The sequence below is a fragment of the Hipposideros armiger genome, unplaced genomic scaffold (genome assembly GCF_001890085.2).
Source record: "Hipposideros armiger isolate ML-2016 unplaced genomic scaffold, ASM189008v1 scaffold_40, whole genome shotgun sequence".
In the NCBI taxonomy this organism is placed as follows: Eukaryota; Metazoa; Chordata; class Mammalia; order Chiroptera; family Hipposideridae; genus Hipposideros; species Hipposideros armiger.
Window position 1 is genome coordinate 4,444,159 of NW_017731390.1, and position 20,209 is coordinate 4,464,367.

The following is a 20,209-nucleotide window of genomic DNA, read 5'->3' on the forward strand; positions in this document are numbered from 1 at the left end:
CCAGGCCCCTCCCAGGTGACACGTTGGAGCTGGCAGACCCCAGAGCTCTGGTCAGGCTGTTGTGATTGGAAAGGGGGGAAATGAAGCCCAGAAAGGGGCAAGGTCTGTCCCCATGGTCACACCTATTTATGGCTGACTTGGGCTAGAGCCACATCTGCTGACTGCCACTCATTGAAGCCCCTGGATTGCCATGTCACCCCATTTCACCCCATTTGGGGTATTGGGTGTAGAGCTGGGGGCCACTCCCACAGCTACTCCCTCCACCCTGACTGGCTCAGCTTGGAGACCACTTCTCTGACCACTGGCCATGGGGAAGGACGACACCTGACGAAGGTTCGTGCCCAGGCGTCAGTGTGGAGTGAACTGCCAGTATCCCTGTCCGTGTGGCATCAGTTAGGGACCAGGCCTTCGGATGCAGATGTCTGAGGACGGGGCTGCACTGTTCGTTCCTGTTGAGGGGTTTGGTCCAGGGATGTGCCCTTGAACCCAGGCATAGGACAGCAGTATGGGGGAGGATGGGGGGGGAGGTTGACCATCTGGTACAGAGCCCAGAGGGGCCTCAGTTCCTGCACTTCCCTGCTCTGTTGATGGACAAGCCCCTGTCCTCCCTGGGTGAGGGGGAAGAGGTGGGGCAGAGGGCAGGTGCCAAGATGGCACGAGGCTGGGCATGTGTCTGGTCTCAGACAGTGTTTCAGGAGTGTCAGATACCTGGAGGTGTCGCTCTGAAGACCCCTGCGCCTACCGGAGTACCTTGATTTCCTTAGAAGCTGATCTCCAACCTGGGGCCAGCCAGAGAGTCCAGGTACCCCAACCCCCACCCTGGGCCCAGAGTGCGCCATCAGACCTTGGCTGTGCTTATAGCATCTGACACCAGAGGGGCTGAAAATAGCCCCTGGGGGAGGGGGAAGAGGGGTCTATTTAAAGGGCCTGGGAGGAGCGGAGCTGAGGGAGTGAGGCTGATCATGGCCACTTCAGAGCTGAGCTGCCGGTTGTCTGAGGAGAACTGTGAGCGCCGAGAGGCCTTTTGGGCTGAATGGAAGGATCTGACACTGTTCACTCGCCCTGAGGAGGGGTGAGTGCTGGCCAGCTGGGGTCCCTCTCCTCCCCTAGAGCACCCTCGCTGAGTCTTATGAGGCCAGAGCACAAAGTTCCTGGGGGTGGGGGTGAGGAGAGTGCCCACTAAGGAGGGTGAAGTGGAGTCACCCCTTCTGCATCCAGGGGGTCCCCCCACCCAGCCTGTGACTGGAGGGCAACAGCTCTCAGGAGCTCAGTGCCCCCTCCCCTCTCCTCCCCAGTTGCTCCCTGCATGAGGAGGATGTCCAGCGGCATGAGACCTACCACCAGCAGGGTCAGTGTCAGGCGCTGGTGCAGCACTCCCCCTGGTTGGTGATGCGTATGGGCATCCTCGGCCGTGGGCTGCAGGAGTACCTGCTGCCCTACCAGCGGATGCTACCACTGCCCATCTTCACCCCCACCAAGATGGGTGCCGCCAAGGAGGAACGCGAGGATGCCCCCAACCAGCTGCAGGAGCTGCTGGCACTGGAGACAGCCCTGGGTGGCCAGTGTGTGGAGCGCCAGGATGTGGCAGAGATCACCAAGCAGCTGCCGCCTGTGGTGCCTGTCAGCAAGCCAGGTGCCCTTCGTCGCTCTCTGTCCCGCTCCTTGTCCCAGGAAGCACAGAGAGGCTGAGAGGGACTGTGATTTGGGCTCCACTGTGCCCGCCCTGGGCTGGGGGCCCTTCCTGGCTAGGACCATGGAGGGGAGCTGGTGGCCATGGATGCTTTGTAGTTTGCCCAGAGTTGGGGGCTAGGGGAGGAGGGAACCAGAGGCCAGGATGCCTGGGTCCCCTGAGTTCCCAAAAGGAGGGGAGCAAAGATAGTGGGCACTGAGGGTAGAGAGCTGGGGCCAGCACAACTGAGTACCCCCAGCCCCAGGAGAAGGGACAAAAGATGCTGCTGAGCTTGAGAGGCCCCTGAGAGGGGTGACCCTGGTCCAGGTTTCAGCTTCAGAGAAGGACAAGAAAAAGTGTAAGGGGATCTGGAATGATCTGGGAAGGAGTCTTGAAGAAGACGGGGCGGGAGGGGGATGTGAAGAGGGCGGAGACAGGCTGGAGCCCCCAGCACCCCTGTTAGCGCTGTAATAAATGCTCAGTCATGTTTCAGTTTCATGTCTTTCCTTGTGGTTGTGTGGGTCTGACCACTGGTGCCCCCCCACCTTCTTGGAACAGACCCCCGGCTCACTTCTTGGAACAGACCCTGCATCTGAGCTAAATATGGCAAAGCTAGTGGGTACCCCCCATTTGGGGTGGGGGGAGGAACAGAGATGTAAGCTGGGTGGCTGTCCAGTCCCCCTTCTGTGCCCTGACTCTGCTGTCTAGTCCTGGTCTCCGTGTCCAGGCCACTGGCACTGGGAAGTGCCCTGGAGGCCAGTTGGCATCCAGGGTTTGTTTAAATGATCTCCTGGAGACTATGGCAGGACCTGGCACCAGGACTGTCCTTGGCTATGCCTCAGGGTGTGGATGGGGTCCGAAGGCTGACCTGCCTCAGTTCTGAATCCAGACAGAATCAGTCCTTGGCTGGGGTCAGGTGTTCCACCCTCCCTATCCTGAGAGCCCAGGGTGGGTTGTCAGGGTGCGGGGTGTGTGTGTGTGTGGGGGGGAGGGTCAGTTTCCTGTCTGTGACCCCTGCAGCTGTTGTGATGACTCATGTTCCAACCTGGCTGCCTGGCCCAACAAGGAGAGACTTTCCCCTTGGGACAAGAGGTGGTGGGCAGCGGTGTACAGAGGAGGCCAGGGACCCATCTTGGTAGGGGCTGGTAACCTACCCAGGGTAGAGGGGCACTGACTGACACAGAGGGGTCCCGTTCCAGGAAGACCATGGAGATAGCCCTGCAGCATCCACTTCCTATTTGGGGGGATAAGAGAGGAGACCCTGGCATCTTGACAGCCTAGTACCTGGAGCACCAAGCAGGACCTGCGGGCCTGGCCTGGCCTGCTCCCCCCGAAAGGGCTGGAGTGTGGGCTGGGAGAGGAGAGGGGTCAGAAACCCCAGACGGGTGGGACCCTAAACCCCTTGGCAGCCGAAGGCCCGGACACGTCCCTGGGCTTTGGCAGCCTGGAAAATGCACTGTGCGTTCTCCCGCCCTCACCTGGGTCCTGCGCCCCGGACATGGCTGGAACGTCCCGAGCCTTCCACCCTCGGCAGCCCCCAGATAAGATGCTCTGGGCCCGCAGGGCCCTTAGAGGAAGTCCGCCTGTTCCAACCACTAAATACATTAGCCCTGCTCGCCTTCTCTATCGCTGCTGCCATCGGACGGATGGGGTGAGCTCCGTCGTGCGGCCCCGGGGCAACCGTGGCGGAGGCCAGAACGGACTGTCCTTTCTGCAGTGAGGGTGAGCCGGGAGGGGTGGGGTGGAGGGGTGCTGCAGGACTGGGGTAGGGCAGGAAAGGATGAAGAAGGCACCTGGAGGAGGGGCGGAGACGGGTAGCTGGGTGACCTTACTAAAGAAAGGAGTGGATGTTGGACAGGGTGTCCCGGAGAACGGGAGTCTGGCGGGGGACTGGGTCCTTGGAAGGAGGGCTCTGGGAGACGGGGACTGGGAACAGGGCTAATTCGAACCCTGGCAAAAGAAAAGGGGTGGCACAATGGGCAAAAGGTGGTTATGGCTGCGGGAGCTGAAGAAGAGCGACGGGAGGAGCTTGGGCTTGGCGGGGTCGGGGATCTAAGGATTATGGGGCGTGAACCTGAGGTGCGGGTCGTGGAGGCAGGACTTGGGGCAGGCCAGGTAAGGCACAGGGTGGAGGGCAGCGGGCGCAACAGTGAACAGGGGTGGGAACAGATGTTCCCGCGGCGGCCGCCCACACCCCCGTGTGTCTGCCACCGGGACACTAAAGGAGATGGATGGGGTAGGGGAGACGCAGTACGCGTGGCCCCAGGCGGCTCCGCTCTTGACCGCCGCCCACGCAGCGGAGGGGTCGGGGCGGGGGTCCGGACGCAGTTAAAGGGGCTGCGCCGAGAGCGGGGACCGGGGCAGGCAGCGGCGGCAGCATGAGCAAGGCAGACCCGAGCCACACAGCAGGCGTAGTCCCTGACTCGCACCCGGGCCGGCAAGCAGTGGCCTCGGCCTACCAGCGCTTCGAGCCCCGCGCCTACCTCCGCAACAACTACGCGCCTCCGCGGGGGGACCTGAGCAGCCCTGACGGCGTCGGGCCTTGGAAGCTGCGCTGCTTGGCGCAGACCTTCGCCACCGGTGGGTGAGCACCGGGGGAACCAAGGCATAGAGGGCAAGTTATCAGGGAGCTAAAGGGGCGTGTGAGACTCAGATGGGGACCAAGAAGCTGAGTTAGGTAGTTAAGAGGTGAAAATAAAAGAGGAAGAGAACCACTGAAGTGAGGGGAAGAGGAGAGCCAGCCCCCTGGAGAGGGTTGGGGAGCGGAGAATGCTCAGAATTGAGAGGTGAGGAGAGACACAGAAAGAAGGGAGGGGAGAGAAACAACTGGGAGAAACTGCCAGGCACCTCAGATTTCCCCACTTAGTCATCACGGGTAGGTATAGCTTTGCAGATGTGGGACCTGAGTCTCAGAGGGCTTAAGTTTCTTTCCCAAGGTAAGTCTGTAGAAGTTGGAGCCCGGACTCAGACTCCAGAGCCAATGCTTTTTCCAGGTAGAGACACACAGAGAAGGGAAGAGAGAGGAAGGGAGAAGCCGGTAAAGGAGGAGTAACTGAGGCAGGGGTCCACCTGGACAGGCCTGGCACCGGGACCCTCCTTTCTCTGCCCCACCCAGGTGAGGTGTCTGGACGCGCCCTCATCGACATTGGTTCAGGCCCCACCATATACCAGCTGCTCAGCGCCTGCGCCCACTTTGAGGACATCACCATGACAGACTTCCTGGAGGTGAATCGCCAGGAGCTGGGGCTCTGGCTTCGGGAGGAACCGGGGGCCTTTGATTGGAGCACTTACAGCCAGCATGTCTGCCTCATTGAGGACAAAGGGTAAGGGCTAGGGGATGAGGGCTGGGCTGGGTGGGAGCCTCCTATGGAGTTGCTGGTGGGGGTGGGGGGTGGGAGGGGAAACATGACTGAGTGTGGGGCAGTCCTGAGTCTGGTCCTGACGCCGCCTTCTACCCCTGCACAGTGAGTCCTGGCAGGAGAAGGAGCAACAGCTGCGAGCCAGGGTGAAGCGGGTCCTGCCCATCGATGTGCACCAGCCCCAGCCCCTGGGTGCTGGGGACCTGGTGCCCCTTCCTGCCGATGCGCTGGTCTCGGCCTTCTGCCTGGAGGCAGTGAGCCCCGACCTTGCCAGCTTTCAGCGGGCCCTGGACCACATCACCACACTGCTGAGGCCTGAGGGGCACCTCCTCCTCATCGGGGCCCTGGAGGAGTCATGGTATCTGGCTGGGGAGGCCAGGCTGGCGGTGGTGCCAGTGTGTGAGGAGGAGGTGAGGGAGGCCCTGGTGCGTAGCGGCTATAAGGTACGGGACCTGTCCACCTACACCATGCCTGCCCATCTTCGGACAGGCGTAGACGATGTCAAGGGCATTTTCTTTGCCTGGGCCCAGAAGGTCAGGGTGTGAGGCCCCAATGCACCCAGTGCTGGCAGCCCTCCTCCACCCAGATTCCCTATTATCTGAAGTGGCACCTAATAAAGAAATGTCTCTGCTGCCAAGTGTCAGTGCTGTCTATGGTTCTCCCGGGAAGTGACAAGGGCCCCGAGCTCTCTCTTGTATTGTGGGGGTGTGGGAGGCACCAATCCTAGCCTTTTTTCCAGAAGCTTCCATGAACATAGGTTTTTGTATCACTCATTCTTCCCAAACTAAGGCAGGCCTTGGTCAGAGGGACCTCAGTCAGCATCTATGTGCCACACACCTACTAGGTCCATTTGGTCCTCACACTCAGCAGCAGGTCCTATTATCCTGTTGGCAGGTGAAGCTCAGAAAGGTTCAGACCAGAAGGGGAGGACAGGGAGGAGAATTAAAAGACTGAAGTGGAACTTGCAGGGGTCAGGGTTACAATCCAGGCACAGGGATGTGAGAGGGGAAGGCTGGGCACCAGCTCCCTCCGGCAGCTCCCCCTCCCCCCGAAGCTGGACTGGAGCTCTGTGCAGCTCTGCTGTTGCTCCGTATCTGGTCCCTGCCATCCCCACCCCCACTACCTAGGTCGGGATCCCACCTGTCTGCTGCTCCCAGCCGGCGCAGTCTCCTCCTTCCCTCCATCCCCCCCTACTCACACAAATGAGCTGAACAAGAGTAGATGAGGCTGAAAATTGGTTTATTAAGAATGTCCCTTGCTACCTTCCAATCTTAAAATGGTTCTCAGTATCAAAAGAAATAAACACAGGCCACCCAAGTCCCTTCAGTTGGAGTCTTAGCGTAGTGCCCCTACCCCAGGAAGGGCCAAGGCGGCAGGGGGAGGACAAGAACCCAGACTCCCCGCTCCAGTGACGGAGACTGCCTTCGGATGGAAAGTTCCTGGAGCTCCACATTCTACCCCGGGGCTGCCAGCAACTGGCAGGGGTCACCTTTACCAGGGTACAGACACAGAGCGGCCCCTGCCTGCCTTTGGGAAGGCTGGAAACCAGACCTAACCATACGCCTTTTCCCCTAATCCCTCAGATTGCCCGTCCCCTTCCCCAGGGTCCAGGCTTTGGCAAAGGGGTTTAACAAGCAGGACACTGGGGTGGGGGAGGAGACAGGGAGACTGGAGGGGCCCAGAGGATCCCCATTTTCCTTCCTCTGCCTCCCAAGTGGCTGGTTCTAGAAGGTGATCTTGAGTTGTGTGTGGGCCCTACGTGGTTTGCAAAGGGTGTGGGGGGGCAACAGACAGAAACACATACACACACGTGCAGCCTAGACGCCCATATTCCCACCCAGGTCTTGGGGATATCCTGGCTTTCTGCCTGGCCTAGGGCTTTGTGCAGTTGGTGCTCAATAAATGGTTGTTGATTGTGACTTGACTCCCCCATCCTGCTCCAATGCCCCCCACTGTGTGGCACACTCACCTGCGCTAACGCTCATCTTACCCTCATTCCCGTAACCCACACTAACCCACCTGCCCCCCAACACACACACTTTAAAGCCACTCTCTATACTGGAGCAGGCCCAGGCTCCCACACACCCAGGCCTGGGCCCACCGCCCCATCACCTATGCACTTGGTCTGGTCCACACGCCTGTACACATTTGTGTGCAGGCTCCCAACCAGGACAGCAACACGGAGGGATTCCTGTCCTGTGCTCTCTGGGGTCCTGGCCCCGAATGGAGAGTGTGGCCTCTTGGGGTCTGGCCAGGGCAATCGTCAGCATGAGACTGATCCCCAATCCCAACAGCTTGGTCCCTCAAAATCTCATGGGGGATGAGAGCTTCCTTGAAACAGGGGCAGCCAAAGAGCAAGCATCTAGTGCCACCTAGTGGTCCCTAGAGGAGGGCACAGGGGAGGGTGGTGTCACAAAAGGGGACCCCACTGCATCCCTGAAGTCCTGGTACCCTGTCTCCCAGCTAGACAGAAGGCTAGGGGAACCACCTAGGCAGTGAAGAGGAAGCTAATGGGGAGGCAGAGGCAGCTGTCTTCTTCTCGGTGGAGCTAAGAACACAGTTCTATCCCAGTTCAGCTCAGGAACCAGAGGGGCTGCCCATTCCCTAGCCCCAGGTGCTCAGAGGCCAGGCCTGAACAGACGCCAAGACCTGTGAGGGCCACGTGGGGGCGACCAAGGGAGTGGGCAGGTTACATGATTCTGGGCCCACATCCTTCATATCCAAGTTCAAGATGCAAAAGGGAAAAAATAAATCCTCTCAAAGACCGGGGGGAAAAGGGGAGCCAGCAGGGAGGGGGCAGAGTCCCTAACAGAGCAGACTCGCTCCCAGGGCCTTCAATCCAGCTTGAGCTTGGCCTCTGATTCCTTCAGCAGGTACAGGCTGTCATCTTCCAGAAAGCTGTGAGCCGAGGAAGAAGCCCACTGAGGCTTGGCTCTGAGCGCGCCCCCTGGGGGCTGGGTGGGGTGAGTGCAGGCAAGCTGGCAGGGGGCAAAGGGGCAGCGAACTCCATCTGCCCTACAGAGCGGATGCGGAAGGGCACAAGGAAGGTGAGCCCTGGACAGGGAGTAGTACCCACCTGAAAAAGAGGACATGGACGGGGATGGTACTGATGTGCCAGATGGCATGGGCATCCAGGACCCAGAAGAGAGGTGGGAAGTCCAGCAGCTCCAGCAGGGACAGCCCCTGTAGCAGCAGCACCACTGCCATGCACTTGTGCACATGAGGCAGACGCTGGTTCCGCAGGCACCAGGTCAGCCACCACACCAAGTTCGCCAGGCCTGGGGCGGTGGGGGTGGGGAGAGGCTCACGCCCTGGGCCCCCTTCACCCCGACCAAAGCCTCCAATAGCCCCCGTGCTCTTTGACCCCAGGACCACCTCAGTCTCTCCTCCCAGCCTCTCCCTTCTCCTACTTCAAATCTTTCCCCTTCCCCCACCCCAAGGATCTCTCTAGAACCTCCTTCTCCAGGAGCAGCACCCCCTGTCCCCCCCCTCCCCCGCACTTCAAACCAGCAGCTCTGCCTCTGGTCCAGCTCCCGGGGCCCCAGTCCCGCCTCACCAATAGCCACATTAGCCACCAGATTGTAGCCATAGTCGAAGCGGACGAGGCTCAGGTAGGAGACATGCGCCGTCAGCATTAGCAGCAGGACAACCCGGAAGGTACTGGCCACAGTCGGGCGCTGCAGTCCCACGGTCCTGCCCCACCATCCAGAGCTGCTCAGATGGAGGGTGGCCCGTCCCCAGAACAGCATTCCCTGAAGCATCCCCTCACCCCAGCATCAGCACATGGAAGCCACTGGCCCTCTCCTCAGTGTGTGCACTGAGGGACTGGTGAAGAAGGCGCTGGGGACAGCGCCCCCAGGGGAGGGTTGGGGGACCCCTCCCTGCCCCCAGGGCCTGATTTTGTCCCTACAACTCCCAAGGTGGGCTCACCTGACACAGCACAGATAGATTGAGTGCAGGATGACGGCGGAGGCACAGAAGTAGTCCATTTTCTGAGGACAGGGAGAGCTGGATGAGGGGCCAGTATGAGGGGATTAGGAGGTGGACAAGGCTTCATGGAGGGCAGGGCCCAGCGAGGACCGACCAGGGTTGGGAGCAGAGGCACAGCCAGAGTCTGAGGCCTGTGGTCAGTGGGGTCCGGGTCTCCTGCTCCTTCTGCCTACCGTTTTTTCACTTCTGAATTTAACAGACTGACCCATGTATTCACAGTATACAATTTTTAAAAGCTCTGCTCAAGCAGCAAAGCTTTAGGTATTAGTGGAGAATGCCTGCCAAACTCCAGAACATCAAAGCATGTCCTCGAATTCAGAGCGCAGTCTGGAGTCCCACAGCTGTGGGCCTCAGCCCGGATGGCACCCCTTGACTGGCTGGGTGATTGTGGGCAAGTGATTTCACCTTTCCAAGGCTCAGCTGCCTATCAGTTAAGAGCCAATAATCACACCTACCTCCCAAGGGTTAAGTGAGGCTCAAGTGCACTCACTAACAGGTTTTAAATGCCCAGCACAGAGCAGGTGCTCCCTAAATGGAGTCAGCAAGAGACCTAAGAGTCGGCTCTGCCCAGCCCTCCCCTCTAAGGGCAGGAGAGGGGGCAGGAGGGGCGCTCACCTCAGTGAGGTCCGTGTCCCTGGTGTGGAAGACTGTAGACCAGAACCAAGCATTGAGGGAGACCTGAGGAGAGAGGCAGCTGGTGAGTGTGGCACCCCAAGGTGGGGAAGGCCCCCAGAGGGCTCACGTCTGTCTTACTTTGGGGAAGGGGCTCTTCTGAGTGGAGAAAAGCGCTTTCCCTTGTTCCTGGGGCCCACTGGTGCCCCTCCATCCGCACCCAGCCCAGCCCCTTCAGGCTCAGCTTCCCACCACCCTGAACTCTCAAGGAGGGTGGGGGGCTTGAAGCCTCCACAGGTTTCCAGCCTGGCCTGGGAACCAGTTCCAGCCAAGTCAAGTTCCCTGGTTACTCAATCGCTAAGACAACAGCCCCCGGGGGTGGGAGGTGGGGGGTGGGGGGAGCTTGCCTCCTTCCCCAACTGGCAGGTGATGACAGCCCCACCCAGGCCAGGGGAGCCAGTGACCTCAGCCTCTGGGGGCGGGAATGAAGTGGGTGGGGTGGAGGGGCTCGAGCCAGCTTGGGGTGTGTCCGGAGCAAGCAAGCAAGGGAGGGAGATCAAGCAGATCCCACTGGGGCCAAGTCTCTGAGGAGGCAGCTCCCCAACTAGCCCAGCTCCCTCCTGGCTGGGCCGGCCTAACCCGCCAGACCAGTGGCTGCTGCTCAGAGCTCTGGGAGAAGCAGAGGAGCAGGACTGAAGGCGCTGTGGTGGGCAAGGGCCCAGGGGAACGGTTGAGGCCTTTTTCCTGGAAATTAACTGCAAGGAGAGAGTACAGATCATCTTGCAAATGAGCCCTAGATCTTGTGGGAGTGTGATGGCACTTTTTTTCAGAGACTGTTGTATCTGTTGATACAGAGGCCCAAATTACTGAAAGGAGGGTGGGCTGGGGTGGAGATACATGGGCTGAGAGGAAGGGCTGGGAAACCAGTGACAACCAGTCAAAGAAAGAAATGCCAGCCTGGATGCCCCGGAGGTTGGGAGGGAGGTAGGGAGGGATGCACTAGGGTGGGACAACCCTGCCAGAGATGGGAAAAGGCCAGGAGCTGCTCACTCCGTCTGGAAAACAGGCCAGGCAGGGAGGGCGCAAGGGAGCAGGGTAGGGGTTCTGCAGCAGGAAGCTCAGATAGTAGGATAAGTTCCCTCAGGCAGGACAGAGGGGGCTTCTGAGAGAATGGGAAGGGCCATGGGGAGGGGACCAGCAGGGCTCTCCTTGCAAAGCTAGTTAGACCTGGAAGTCTCTAGAGCAGCGGTTCTCAACCTTCCTAATGCTGCGACCCCTTAATACAGTTCCTCATGTTGTGGTGACCCCCCCCCAACCATAAAATTATTTTCGTTGCAACTCTATAACTGTAATTTTGCTACTGTTATGAATCATAATGTAAATATCTTTTTGTTTTCCGATGGTCTTAGGCAACCCCTGTGAAAGGGTCGTTCGACCCCCAAAGGGGTCGCGACCCACAGGTTGAGAACCGCTGCCCTAGAGGCTCCTGGTACAAGCCTGTCTGGCCTGGATCCTGGGGTGATTCTCACTCTTTATGCTCCTCTTTGTCCTGGGCAAAGGCCTGAGGTTCCCTCTGGGACAAATCAGGGGCTGGCCTGAGTGCTCCTTCATCCCTTTCCAGCCCTGATGTCAGCTGATTATTCTAGGTCAGGTTGCTTCCTCCTTTGAGAACAGCCATCCTATCCCATCCCTCATGCTACCCCTTCCCCAGAGACAGTAATGGGAGCTAGAAAACGGGACAGAATAGGGTGGCTTCTTGGATACTGTTCCCACAAAGTGTGATGCTCAGGATCAGCACCGGGAGAGGAGCAGGATGAGGGCTGCAGCCCCAGGTGATCATGTGGGCCAGATCTTCTAGGCAGGCCAGGTATAGGGACATCCTTGGGGAGAGAACAGCCCTGGAGCCAGTGTGAGAGGGAGGAGGAGGGGAAGGCAGCAGGGACTGGAAGCTAGCCAGGAGTCCTTGTCACCTGGCAGGAAGGGGGAGGTGACAAAAAGGCTGATCTAAGTGGCGGTTGGAACAAGGAAAGCAGGCAGTGTGCACAGGACCAGGGCTTAGCTGTAGGACACAGAGGTGGGGACTACTTGGTCGTCTGTTCAACTCTGTCTTCCTGAAAAATCTCCTCTCCCTGGGGAGTGTCCCATTATGGAGGGCTCCTCTTTTGATCCTCTCCTCAGACCTGGGAGACAGTGTCATTAAGAATGCAGGCCCTAGGGCCAGACGGCCAGAGTTCAAATCCCAGCTCAGCGTTTCCTGTGTGTCCTTGGGCACATCAATTAGCCTAGCTGTGCCTCAGTTTTCTCATCTGTAAAATGTGAATAATCATAGTGTTGATAAGGATTGAAGGAGTCATGCAGGTATGATGTATAGCCCAGTGCCCAAGACAGGATAAAACATTAGGTGTCATTTCTCCCCACCTGTTGACCAGCGTGGGACCTTCACACCTCTCCACAGACCTGAGAGGCCAAGTCTGCCTTCTGTGGGCCAAGGAAGTCTAGGCGAAGAAGGGGTGGTCTCCCCATAGCTGCCCAGGCCCGTCCCACAGTTCCAGGCTGGGGGCAGGATGTCCGGAGCCTTCACAATGAGATGGACCCTGGGTTCAAGCTCTACCTCAGCCTCTAAATAGCTGTGTGATCTTGAGCAAATAACAGGTTCTCTGAGCCTCAGTGGCCTCACCTACAAAACAGGGTTAATACCCACTGCATGAGAGGGTTGTGAGGATGATGTCTGCGAAAGCCAGGCACGAAGAAACCACTCAATAAATGGTTGCTGTTCTTGCTGCCTGGTACACAGTAGGTGCCCCATAAATGCCAGTTTTCTTCATCATGTCCAACAGGCTGACCTCCCACCGCTTCCCTTCACCTGACCCCACCTTCCTCTTCTTCAAGGGTCACAATGTTCCAGGTCAAGCCATGGGGCTGCAGGGTCTCTCAATCCCAGAATGCAGACACCTCAGCTATAGGGACAGCCCCTTCCTCCTGGCTCCTGAGCTGCTATCCCACCAGGACGCACTGAACAGATACTAGTTCCCTTCACTCAGTTTGTAATCAAGACTCAAGCAAAGGGGACAGAGGGACGTGGAAGGAAGGGAAAGCCCCCAAGATGCAAGTGTACGGCTGCTCCTGGCCTCCTCAGCCAACCTCGAGTAGAATGTGGGGGCAGATGGGGTAACTGGCCAATCAGACAGGCCAGGAGGAGGATGGGCCGGCCCAGCAGGCGCCAAGAACTTCTTGTAAACACGGAGGAGAGGGGGAGGCCAGGGGCAGGGTGCCAGTGAGGGTGGAAATGGAGGGGGACAGGGAAGGCTGGGTGGAGGAAGAGCAGGAGGCTGTTTCAGTCTGTTGGAAAATAAGAAAATTGAGACAAAAATATCACAGCCGTGAAACTGGTTGGATGCCAAGTGAGCCAGATCTGTCAGGAATTCGACCCCAGTGCTAAGCCCCAGTGCTCGGGACTGTCACTGACACCGTGGTGGTGGGGACAAGTGGGTCTTTAAATAGCTCGGTGTCTCAGAAGTGGGGGAGGCAGAATGTTAAATATGATGCCTGCTGCCATCCTGGGCCCCCCCAGAGGCCACAGTGCCTCACCCCCTGCCTCACGCAGAGCAAACCTGCCCCAGTTCACCCCTGAGAGAGAAGAGGGGAAGAGGTGGATGGAGATGGGAAGAAGGGGGCTTTTTCCACCCTCAGAAAGGATTCCTTGATTTCCTGCCATTGCCTGTTCCACTGGCTCTCGTCTGACTGTCAGGAAGTCCTTCCTGAAATCTAACCATCATTCCACTGCAGCCTCAACCTACGTCTTCTCATAGTTTCCTCAGCAGAGGTCGAGCACAGTCAGTCCCCACGTCCACAAATCATCCTGCCACCCTCAGGCTGTCACCTCCCCCCCTGAGGACCTTTTCTTGCTGGATGAAGGGGCAGGAAACTAGTTTGGCTTTCCAGCTTTGGCAGAGAGCAGGGGCCCCCAGTCCACGAAGTCAAAGGTCCGTGGTGTACCGAGCTTTCGTGGGCTCCCTGAAAGCCTGGCCACTGTCCAGCCCAAGCTCAGGCCTAAATGTCAGGGCAGGGGCTGCTTTCTTGTGCCAAAGCTTCACTAACTTTGCTGGGGGCAGGGTCTCCTCATTTCCCAGAGAAAAAGACTGAGACAAACCCCTCCCCCAAGACTTAACCTGGAGGAGGTAAGGGGCCTTCCTATCCCACCCCAACAGAAATCAGGAGCCCCACTGCTCCAGGCGAAGTCCACTGCCACACCCTCCATACAGGCAGGATCCCTCTGTCCTGCAAACACACACAGGACGAAAGATGACGTGTAAAATCCAGACTGGATCATCCAAGGGACTGTGGACACTGAGACTCTGTCCCTCGAGGGCCTGGTGGTGGCAGAGGGGGTTCCATGTCCCAGAACACCATGTACTGCAGGGTGCGTGAAGACACGGGCCCCAGGCACCGTCCTCTCCCAATCTAATAGCTTCTGCTGCTCCTGCGAGTCCTCGGGTGTGGATGGAAAGCGTGACACCTCACTGAGAAGTGAGCTGAGTGGCAGATGACAGTGAGACGGAAGACTCGAGAATCGGGGACACGGAGACAAGAGCTGTGAAATGACCACTGGCTGTTGGCGCACATCATGAAGACAAAGGCTGGGACCCTCTGAGGCCCCCTCAGACCCCTGGGGTCTATCCAGGGACACTCTGAGCTTTAATCAGAGAGTTCAGACAGGGCTGCACTTTGCTCTCTGTTAGGGGCAGGGGTGAGGGGGTGGTGCAGGCGGTGGGACAGAACAAGCAGAGTCCCTGGAAGAACCCCAAGGGAAAGGGGACAGGTGGACCCTCCTCAATTTCCATGTCCTTCCTGCTTTCTTAGCCAGGACCAAATTCCCTTCTCTGCAAGGGGCATCCACAGGAAGTGGTGACTCTATCCATCCTACCCAGGCCTGTGACAGTGTGTGCTGATGCCAGGCCCCTGCCTCTGCAGCAGTCCTTGCCCCTCAGCCTGGCACTCCAGGGCCTCTGCTCTACCTTCCCTCCCTCTGCTCCCCGTCACACAGCCACACAGTGGCCAGGCTGACCTTCCCAGGTTGCCTGTTGAGGCCCCACATTCTCCAGCTTCCGTACCTGTGCTCCTGTTGTGGCCCCAGTCTGGGATGCTCTTTCCCACATAGGTGTGTGTTTAAGCCTAAGCAGGCCTTCAAGTCCCAGGCGAGGCCCCTCCTCCTCCCTGGGCTTTCGCAACAGACTTCTCCATGTGGTGTCCCCATGTCCCGACTCCCGTGCTCTCTACCCGAGCACGCCTTGGCTCTGCCTGCACTCTGCCTCCCAGGCTGGCCGGACCCGCACCTCCCCACTGGGCTCAGCTTCTGGGGCAGCGGCTTCAGCTCCCACAAGTGCCAACCCCTGTCTCTACCCACAGCAAATGCTCAGCCAACATTTGTCAAGTCCATGGAGACAACCCAGAAGAGGGGTTCAGAGCTTGGGCCCCAGAATCAGACAGACCTGGATGCCAACCTGTCCCGTCTCCGCTATTGGCTATCTTGTTGGCTGTTGGCTTTGGGTAAAGTTTGTTTTCCCTCTGAGACTTACTCAGAGCTCACAGTGGTTTAGGACTGAATGAGAACATGTAGGTAAAGTACGTAGCGCAATGCCCATCACATGATTTGTGTCCCATAATTCCTAACAATTATTGATACTTGTTGCATGGACAGGATTAGGGAGAATCGGCATTTCCCAGAGGCTTAACAGCCTCCTTCCTGGCCCTCCTCCCGAGTCCCATCTCCCCAGTCGGGCGCTCAGCATGGACTTCTCGGCATCCCCACACTACCCGAAAGTCCTCAGTTCTCGTTTTCCTTGATGGTGCAGCAGAATTCGGGAGAACGGCCTACTCTCTCCTTCCTGTCCTTGCCCTGGGGCTCCCCGAACCACACGATGTCCTAGTTTTGCACCTACACCTCTGGCCATTCCTGTCTTCATTGCTAGCTCGTCCTCCTCTAGCCAGCCATCAAGTTTTAAGGTTCCCCAGGGCTCCGTCCTAGTCCCCTTCTCTTCTCGCTGCCTAAGGTCTCCCTGGTGATCTCATCCACACTCACAGCTTCTATCACTGTCTCATAAGCAGAAACCCAGGGGTCCTCCTTGATTCCTCTCTTCTCATCTAACCTGAGGCTTGTCAGCACAGCCAGGATGGTAAGTGTGGACTTGAGCCAGATCCCTGGATTCAGACCGTGGCTCCTAGGACAGATTGTTTAACTCCAGGCCTGGCTTCCATATCTACAAATTGGGGGTAATAATACTACCTACCTCATAAGCTTGGCATGGGATTAACACGTTAATATTTATAAAATGCTTAGAATGGTGCCTGGCATACAGTAGAGTTATGTATGTGTTTGTTAAACAAATAATTTTTAAAAAATTTTAATGTCACCTCCAAAACAGCTCAAACACGCTTCTCTTTCATAGCCTACCTCCTAAGACCCGTGCCACCTCTCTAGTCTAGCTTCTGTGCCCTGTGCTAAAACTACCAACCAGCCCTGCACATCCACTCCTACCCACTCCAATCTGTTCTCTACACAGTAGCCAGAATGAATTTTGCAAGCAATCTATTCATGAAACCCCTTCTCTCTGACCCTCATTGCTGCCTGATGCTTTGAGAGTCGAGATCTAAAGTGTTCCTGTGCCCCCAGTTCTCCATGGGCTGGCCACCTGCCCACTGGCCTCACACCCCACTCCCTGGCTTCCTGCATGGTCCTCATATACCCTGAGCTCTCTCCAGCCTGTGCACACTCGGAGTCTTCTCCATAGATGACTCCTCCTAATCTCCCCGAATTCACTTAGTTACCATTCACTCACCATTCTGATCTTCCCTCATATGCCCCTTCCTTAGGGAAGCCTTCCCTGATTGCCCTGTCCTGGTCTCGTCCCCCATCACATGTCCTTAGAGCACCTCTCCTCCACTGCCACTTCTACATTCAATTGTGTGATTAGTATGATTAGTACCAGAGGGCAGGGACCCATCTGTTTTTATATACTGTTGGATCTCCAGGACCCAGCAAAGTGCCTGGCACACAGCAGGTGCTCAATACATGAATGAGTGGCTGCTTTGGTGGCAGGAAGGTGAGTGAGTGGGGATTGTTTCTCTAAGGCTTACAGTGGGAGCTCTGATCTAGGGACCTCCATAGCAACCTCTTACTCTCACACCCTCCCCAAGGTTGGCACAGTTCATGTCTGTACCAAAGTCCGTGCTTCTCACACAATTCCCGATCCTGGATGCTGGCTTTTCTGACCAGTCACACTGTGAAGCTCAGAGCCATCTCTGGAACATATTTCAGCTTTTCTAGGGATGGTCTAAGATCAGGCTGAACTCTCGATGGAGTGCTGTGGTTGCCACTGCTTCCAGGCCTGACCTGAGGTTGAGGTTGCTTCAAGTCCTTCAGAGAGGCCGTTGGACAGACCCGTGGTCCCAATGTGCTCCCTACCACATCTCCAAACACATCTCCCTTCTGTGTTTGTAAATTGCCCTATGGGGTCTTCCAGTGGCTTCCTCCTTCAGGACAAGAACAGTGTTTCTTTCCTCTCTCCCTCCCTCCCGAACAGCCTGACCTAGGACTGCTAGAAAGGTAAGGCCCAATTCAGCACCATCCCTGTTTTCTGCCCAGTTCTGACCACGCTGCACTGCAACTTTAGCCCTGGAAAACAGAGGGGCAGCTCGGTGGGTGGAAGCCCTGTAGGGTGAGAGCAGGGATTTAAGAGTGCCTCTTTCTTAGATGAGGGTGTCAAGCAGGAATCATGCCAGGTTACTTACCCAGGCGAAGGCCACACAGGTGGGGTACATAGGAGAGGAGGCTGGTACAGACGTGCGGTAGCGACAGAGCATCACCAGGCTGGCCAGGCCATTGAGGAAAGAGGCCACAGCAGAAGCTGGCTCTTGGAAGAACAGGAACCGGGAAAAGGGCCACTGAAAACGGAACACATGGAGGGGGCCTGAGGGGCAAGTAACCACCCCGGTGGTCCAAACTGCCTTTTCCTGACTTGCTGCATCAATAACTCCCTCACTCGTTCCTGAGCTCTGGACCTGGCCAAAGCCTCAGGTTCAGTTCCTCTTCGGATCAGTGAGCTCCCCTCCAGTCTCTGGCTGAGGGTCATCCCTCGATCCCAGCCAGCATTTAGCACTATAAGCCTGGTCTCTGAGAAGACCAGGTGGTCCAGGGTAGATGGCTCAGTGTGGCCTAGTAGAAACAGCGCTGACCTGCCATCCAGAAGACAGAGGTCCTAATCACTCCTCTACCACTGACCACAGCCCTCTGAGCCTCAGCTGACTCTGTGACACACTGGGGAGAATAATTCTTGTGAACCTCAAGAGGCTGGAACAAGATCGTATTGGGTCAAAAGGCATCAGCACACTGTGCCTTGCTGGGCAATCTGAGGGGTACTGGGTATTGTTATTTTAATCCAGACTCCTACTGAAGAAGCAACCGAGGGGATGCTGTGGTGGGTCAGGGAATTTGTCCTTGAGCAACGTGGGCATTCGGCACCCTAAGAAGCCCAGCACCATACTCTGAGGAGATCCCAAAGCCTCCCAGATTTTGTCACTCCAAATCCAGAGGCAGGACACATTGGTCCCATCTGATGAACCAGCAGATTTTAAGAACAGGTACCTGCCCCAAACACACACTCATCACCCCATACCTCAGATGGCTTGGATAGTGTAGTCCAGCTGGAGGGAATCTTATTCTTGTTACACTACTACCATCTACCTACCGTGACTCTCTAACTCACCTTGCCATGGAACTGAGGCACGTCGTGACCTTCCTGGAGGTACAGGCCAACGGTGACCCACATACACTCATACTTACAGTCATCCCGACAGGTCCAGCCTGAAACAGATAAATTGGCCTGGTGAACTCCCCAGTATGGGAGGCACAGAGAGCTTGAATGGGGCTCAAACTCGAATGCAGGTCAAGAGGCCCTGCAGGTTGGAGATAACCAGAAGAAATCTCAAAATTCTAGTTTCCCGCTTGGATCAATGAGAGATGGTGGGACATACACATAGGGAAAGGTGTGTGTGTGTGTGTGTGTGTGTGTGTGTGTGTGTGTGTGTGCGCGTGCGCGCACACGCACACACACTAGGGGGTGCGGGGGTGTACAGTGAGCAAATAGAGATGTTCTTCTCTTCTCCTTTCACCCCAAATGAGGATCTTGGCATCTGATGGACTCATCTGTGGTACCTGGGTTTATGTGTTTGCCCTTCGTGAACACAGAATTTGTTCTCACGCACTAGGGAGGAACCCTTGCCGTCTTACCCCTCCTATGAAAATGAAGCCCGCATTCTTCAGTCTGACTTGTAAGGCCCCACATTGTCTTTCCGACTTTATTTCCCAATACTCTTTTTCATGCATCCTGCTCCCTGAGTCAACCAAGCCACTGGATGTGCCTTCATCTGCTCAGGGCCTCCACTCTCTCTGTTCCTTCTGTCTTTATTGCAATAGGACAATAAAGAGAACAAACTTGTAGTCCAACAGGCCAGAACTGAAAACTCTATATTACCACTTACTGGCTGTGTGACTTTGGGCAGGGTACTTAACCTCTCTGAGTTTCCTCAGCTGTCAAATTGGAATATACCTGGAAGGATTGTTGTGAAAATGAACTATTTTGACACCTGTCACACAGTAGGTGCCCTCTATTTCCACAGGTCCAAACAAATGTATCCATTGGAAGCCCTTCCTTCTCGGAATGTTTCAAAATGACTGCTGCCCCCACTTCCTCAAATCCAGAAACGATTCCTTCTTCCCCTACATGCTCCTATTGCTTTATCTAAGGGTCCTTTAGGGCTCAAATTATCTTCTGCCTTGCACTTGAGAAGGTTAATGTCCCGTGAAGGCTGTGAGCCGCGAAGGGCAGGACCCCGGTCTGATTTCAGTGTCATTTCAGGGCCTTGTACCTATTAGTGTTAAATACCCGTTTGACTAAATAAATAGTAAATTAAAGTTTCTGGAAAAATAAAACTGGCTGATGAGCCTCTCATTACCCTGGGGCTCCAATCACACTTACAACGGGCCCAGGGTGGGAAACAGTTTCAGAGATTGCAGAGGGGTATTTCGAAGCCCAAGAGGCGGGGCTCACAGGGGGCGGGGCTTACCTGCTAGACTCATGTAGATTGGCTGCCGGGAGCGGAAGTGTTTCAACGCTCCCCCCGAGCAGTTCCGCTCCTCACACCCGAGCACGCAGTCGCGGTACACCGGCTCGCGGTCGCCCTGGGAACCGCTGGCTAGCGCGGCTGCCCCGGCTAGCAACATCAGCCGCGCCGTCCGCCCGGCCATCCCTTCACCCTGGCCCTCCGCCGATGGTGGAGCTTAGGAGTCTTCACATCCGGAGTAACCGGAAGTGCCCTGTGTTCCCTGTTCTCTCCGGTGACGTCGATTACGTTTAAATGAAAAGTACCCGGATTTTCGTGGGCGCCTGCCCCGCCCCTTGTATTACTGTCATCTATGTATATAGAGGCGGCAGGGTTTAAGGGAGGGAGGATGACAGGTGGATTGAAGCGCAACATAAAGTGGGCTTTTATCAACATCCGTTTTGTTTCTTCCCCAGGTTCT

The 20,209-nt window shown here is 56.8% G+C and overlaps 3 protein-coding genes across 8 annotated transcripts; 2 read left to right on the forward strand and 1 right to left on the reverse strand.

Moving 5' to 3' along the window:
- The first annotated feature begins 926 nt into the window (after window positions 1-926).
- TCAP (titin-cap) lies at window positions 927-2,161 on the forward strand. Its single transcript, XM_019638458.1, has 2 exons — window positions 927-1,072; window positions 1,296-2,161. The coding sequence occupies exons 1-2, from the start codon at window positions 963-965 to the stop codon at window positions 1,687-1,689; spliced, it is 504 nt and encodes a 167-aa protein (XP_019494003.1). The 5' UTR covers window positions 927-962; the 3' UTR covers window positions 1,690-2,161.
- A 1,264-nt stretch (window positions 2,162-3,425) lies between these two features.
- PNMT (phenylethanolamine N-methyltransferase) lies at window positions 3,426-5,653 on the forward strand. The gene is made up of 3 exons (XM_019638457.1): window positions 3,426-4,249; window positions 4,785-4,992; window positions 5,135-5,653. The coding sequence occupies exons 1-3, from the start codon at window positions 4,048-4,050 to the stop codon at window positions 5,571-5,573; spliced, it is 849 nt and encodes a 282-aa protein (XP_019494002.1). The 5' UTR covers window positions 3,426-4,047; the 3' UTR covers window positions 5,574-5,653.
- A 597-nt stretch (window positions 5,654-6,250) lies between these two features.
- On the reverse strand, window positions 6,251-20,008 carry PGAP3 (post-GPI attachment to proteins phospholipase 3). Of its 6 annotated transcripts, XM_019638861.1 has the most exons (8): window positions 19,753-19,999; window positions 18,393-18,490; window positions 17,419-17,571; window positions 9,634-9,696; window positions 8,959-9,020; window positions 8,585-8,721; window positions 8,105-8,306; window positions 6,251-7,926 (listed from the first exon to the last, which is right to left on the reverse strand). In XM_019638861.1, the coding sequence occupies exons 1-8, from the start codon at window positions 19,931-19,933 to the stop codon at window positions 7,863-7,865; spliced, it is 960 nt and encodes a 319-aa protein (XP_019494406.1). In that variant the 5' UTR covers window positions 19,934-19,999; the 3' UTR covers window positions 6,251-7,862. The 6 variants fall into 6 exon arrangements, 4 of the variants coding, with proteins under 4 accessions (XP_019494406.1, XP_019494409.1, XP_019494408.1 ...); XM_019638863.1 differs by lacking the exons at window positions 6,251-7,926; window positions 8,105-8,306 and adding an exon at window positions 8,016-8,104 and having other exon boundaries at window positions 8,959-9,036; window positions 19,753-20,004; XM_019638862.1 differs by lacking the exon at window positions 6,251-7,926 and having other exon boundaries at window positions 8,212-8,306; window positions 8,959-9,036; window positions 19,753-20,002.
- Window positions 20,009-20,209: the final 201 nt, after the last annotated feature.

Coding starts and splice junctions, on each gene's coding strand:
- TCAP (XM_019638458.1), top strand. CDS start 963: ATGGCCACTTCAGAGCTGAGCTGCCGGTTGTCTGAGGAGAACTGTGAG. Junction 1,073..1,295: donor TTCACTCGCCCTGAGGAGGG/GTGAGTGCTGGC, acceptor TCTCCTCCCCAG/TTGCTCCCTGCATGAGGAGG.
- PNMT (XM_019638457.1), top strand. CDS start 4,048: ATGAGCAAGGCAGACCCGAGCCACACAGCAGGCGTAGTCCCTGACTCG. Junction 4,250..4,784: donor GGCGCAGACCTTCGCCACCG/GTGGGTGAGCAC, acceptor TGCCCCACCCAG/GTGAGGTGTCTGGACGCGCC. Junction 4,993..5,134: donor TGCCTCATTGAGGACAAAGG/GTAAGGGCTAGG, acceptor ACCCCTGCACAG/TGAGTCCTGGCAGGAGAAGG.
- PGAP3 (XM_019638861.1), bottom strand. CDS start 19,933: ATGGCCGGGCGGACGGCGCGGCTGATGTTGCTAGCCGGGGCAGCCGCG. Junction 9,697..17,418: donor CCTGTGTGGCCTTCGCCTGG/GTAAGTAACCTG, acceptor CTCTCTCCTCAG/GTCTCCCTCAATGCTTGGTT. Junction 7,927..8,104: donor GTCCATGTCCTCTTTTTCAG/GTGGGTACTACT, acceptor CTCGGCTCACAG/CTTTCTGGAAGATGACAGCC.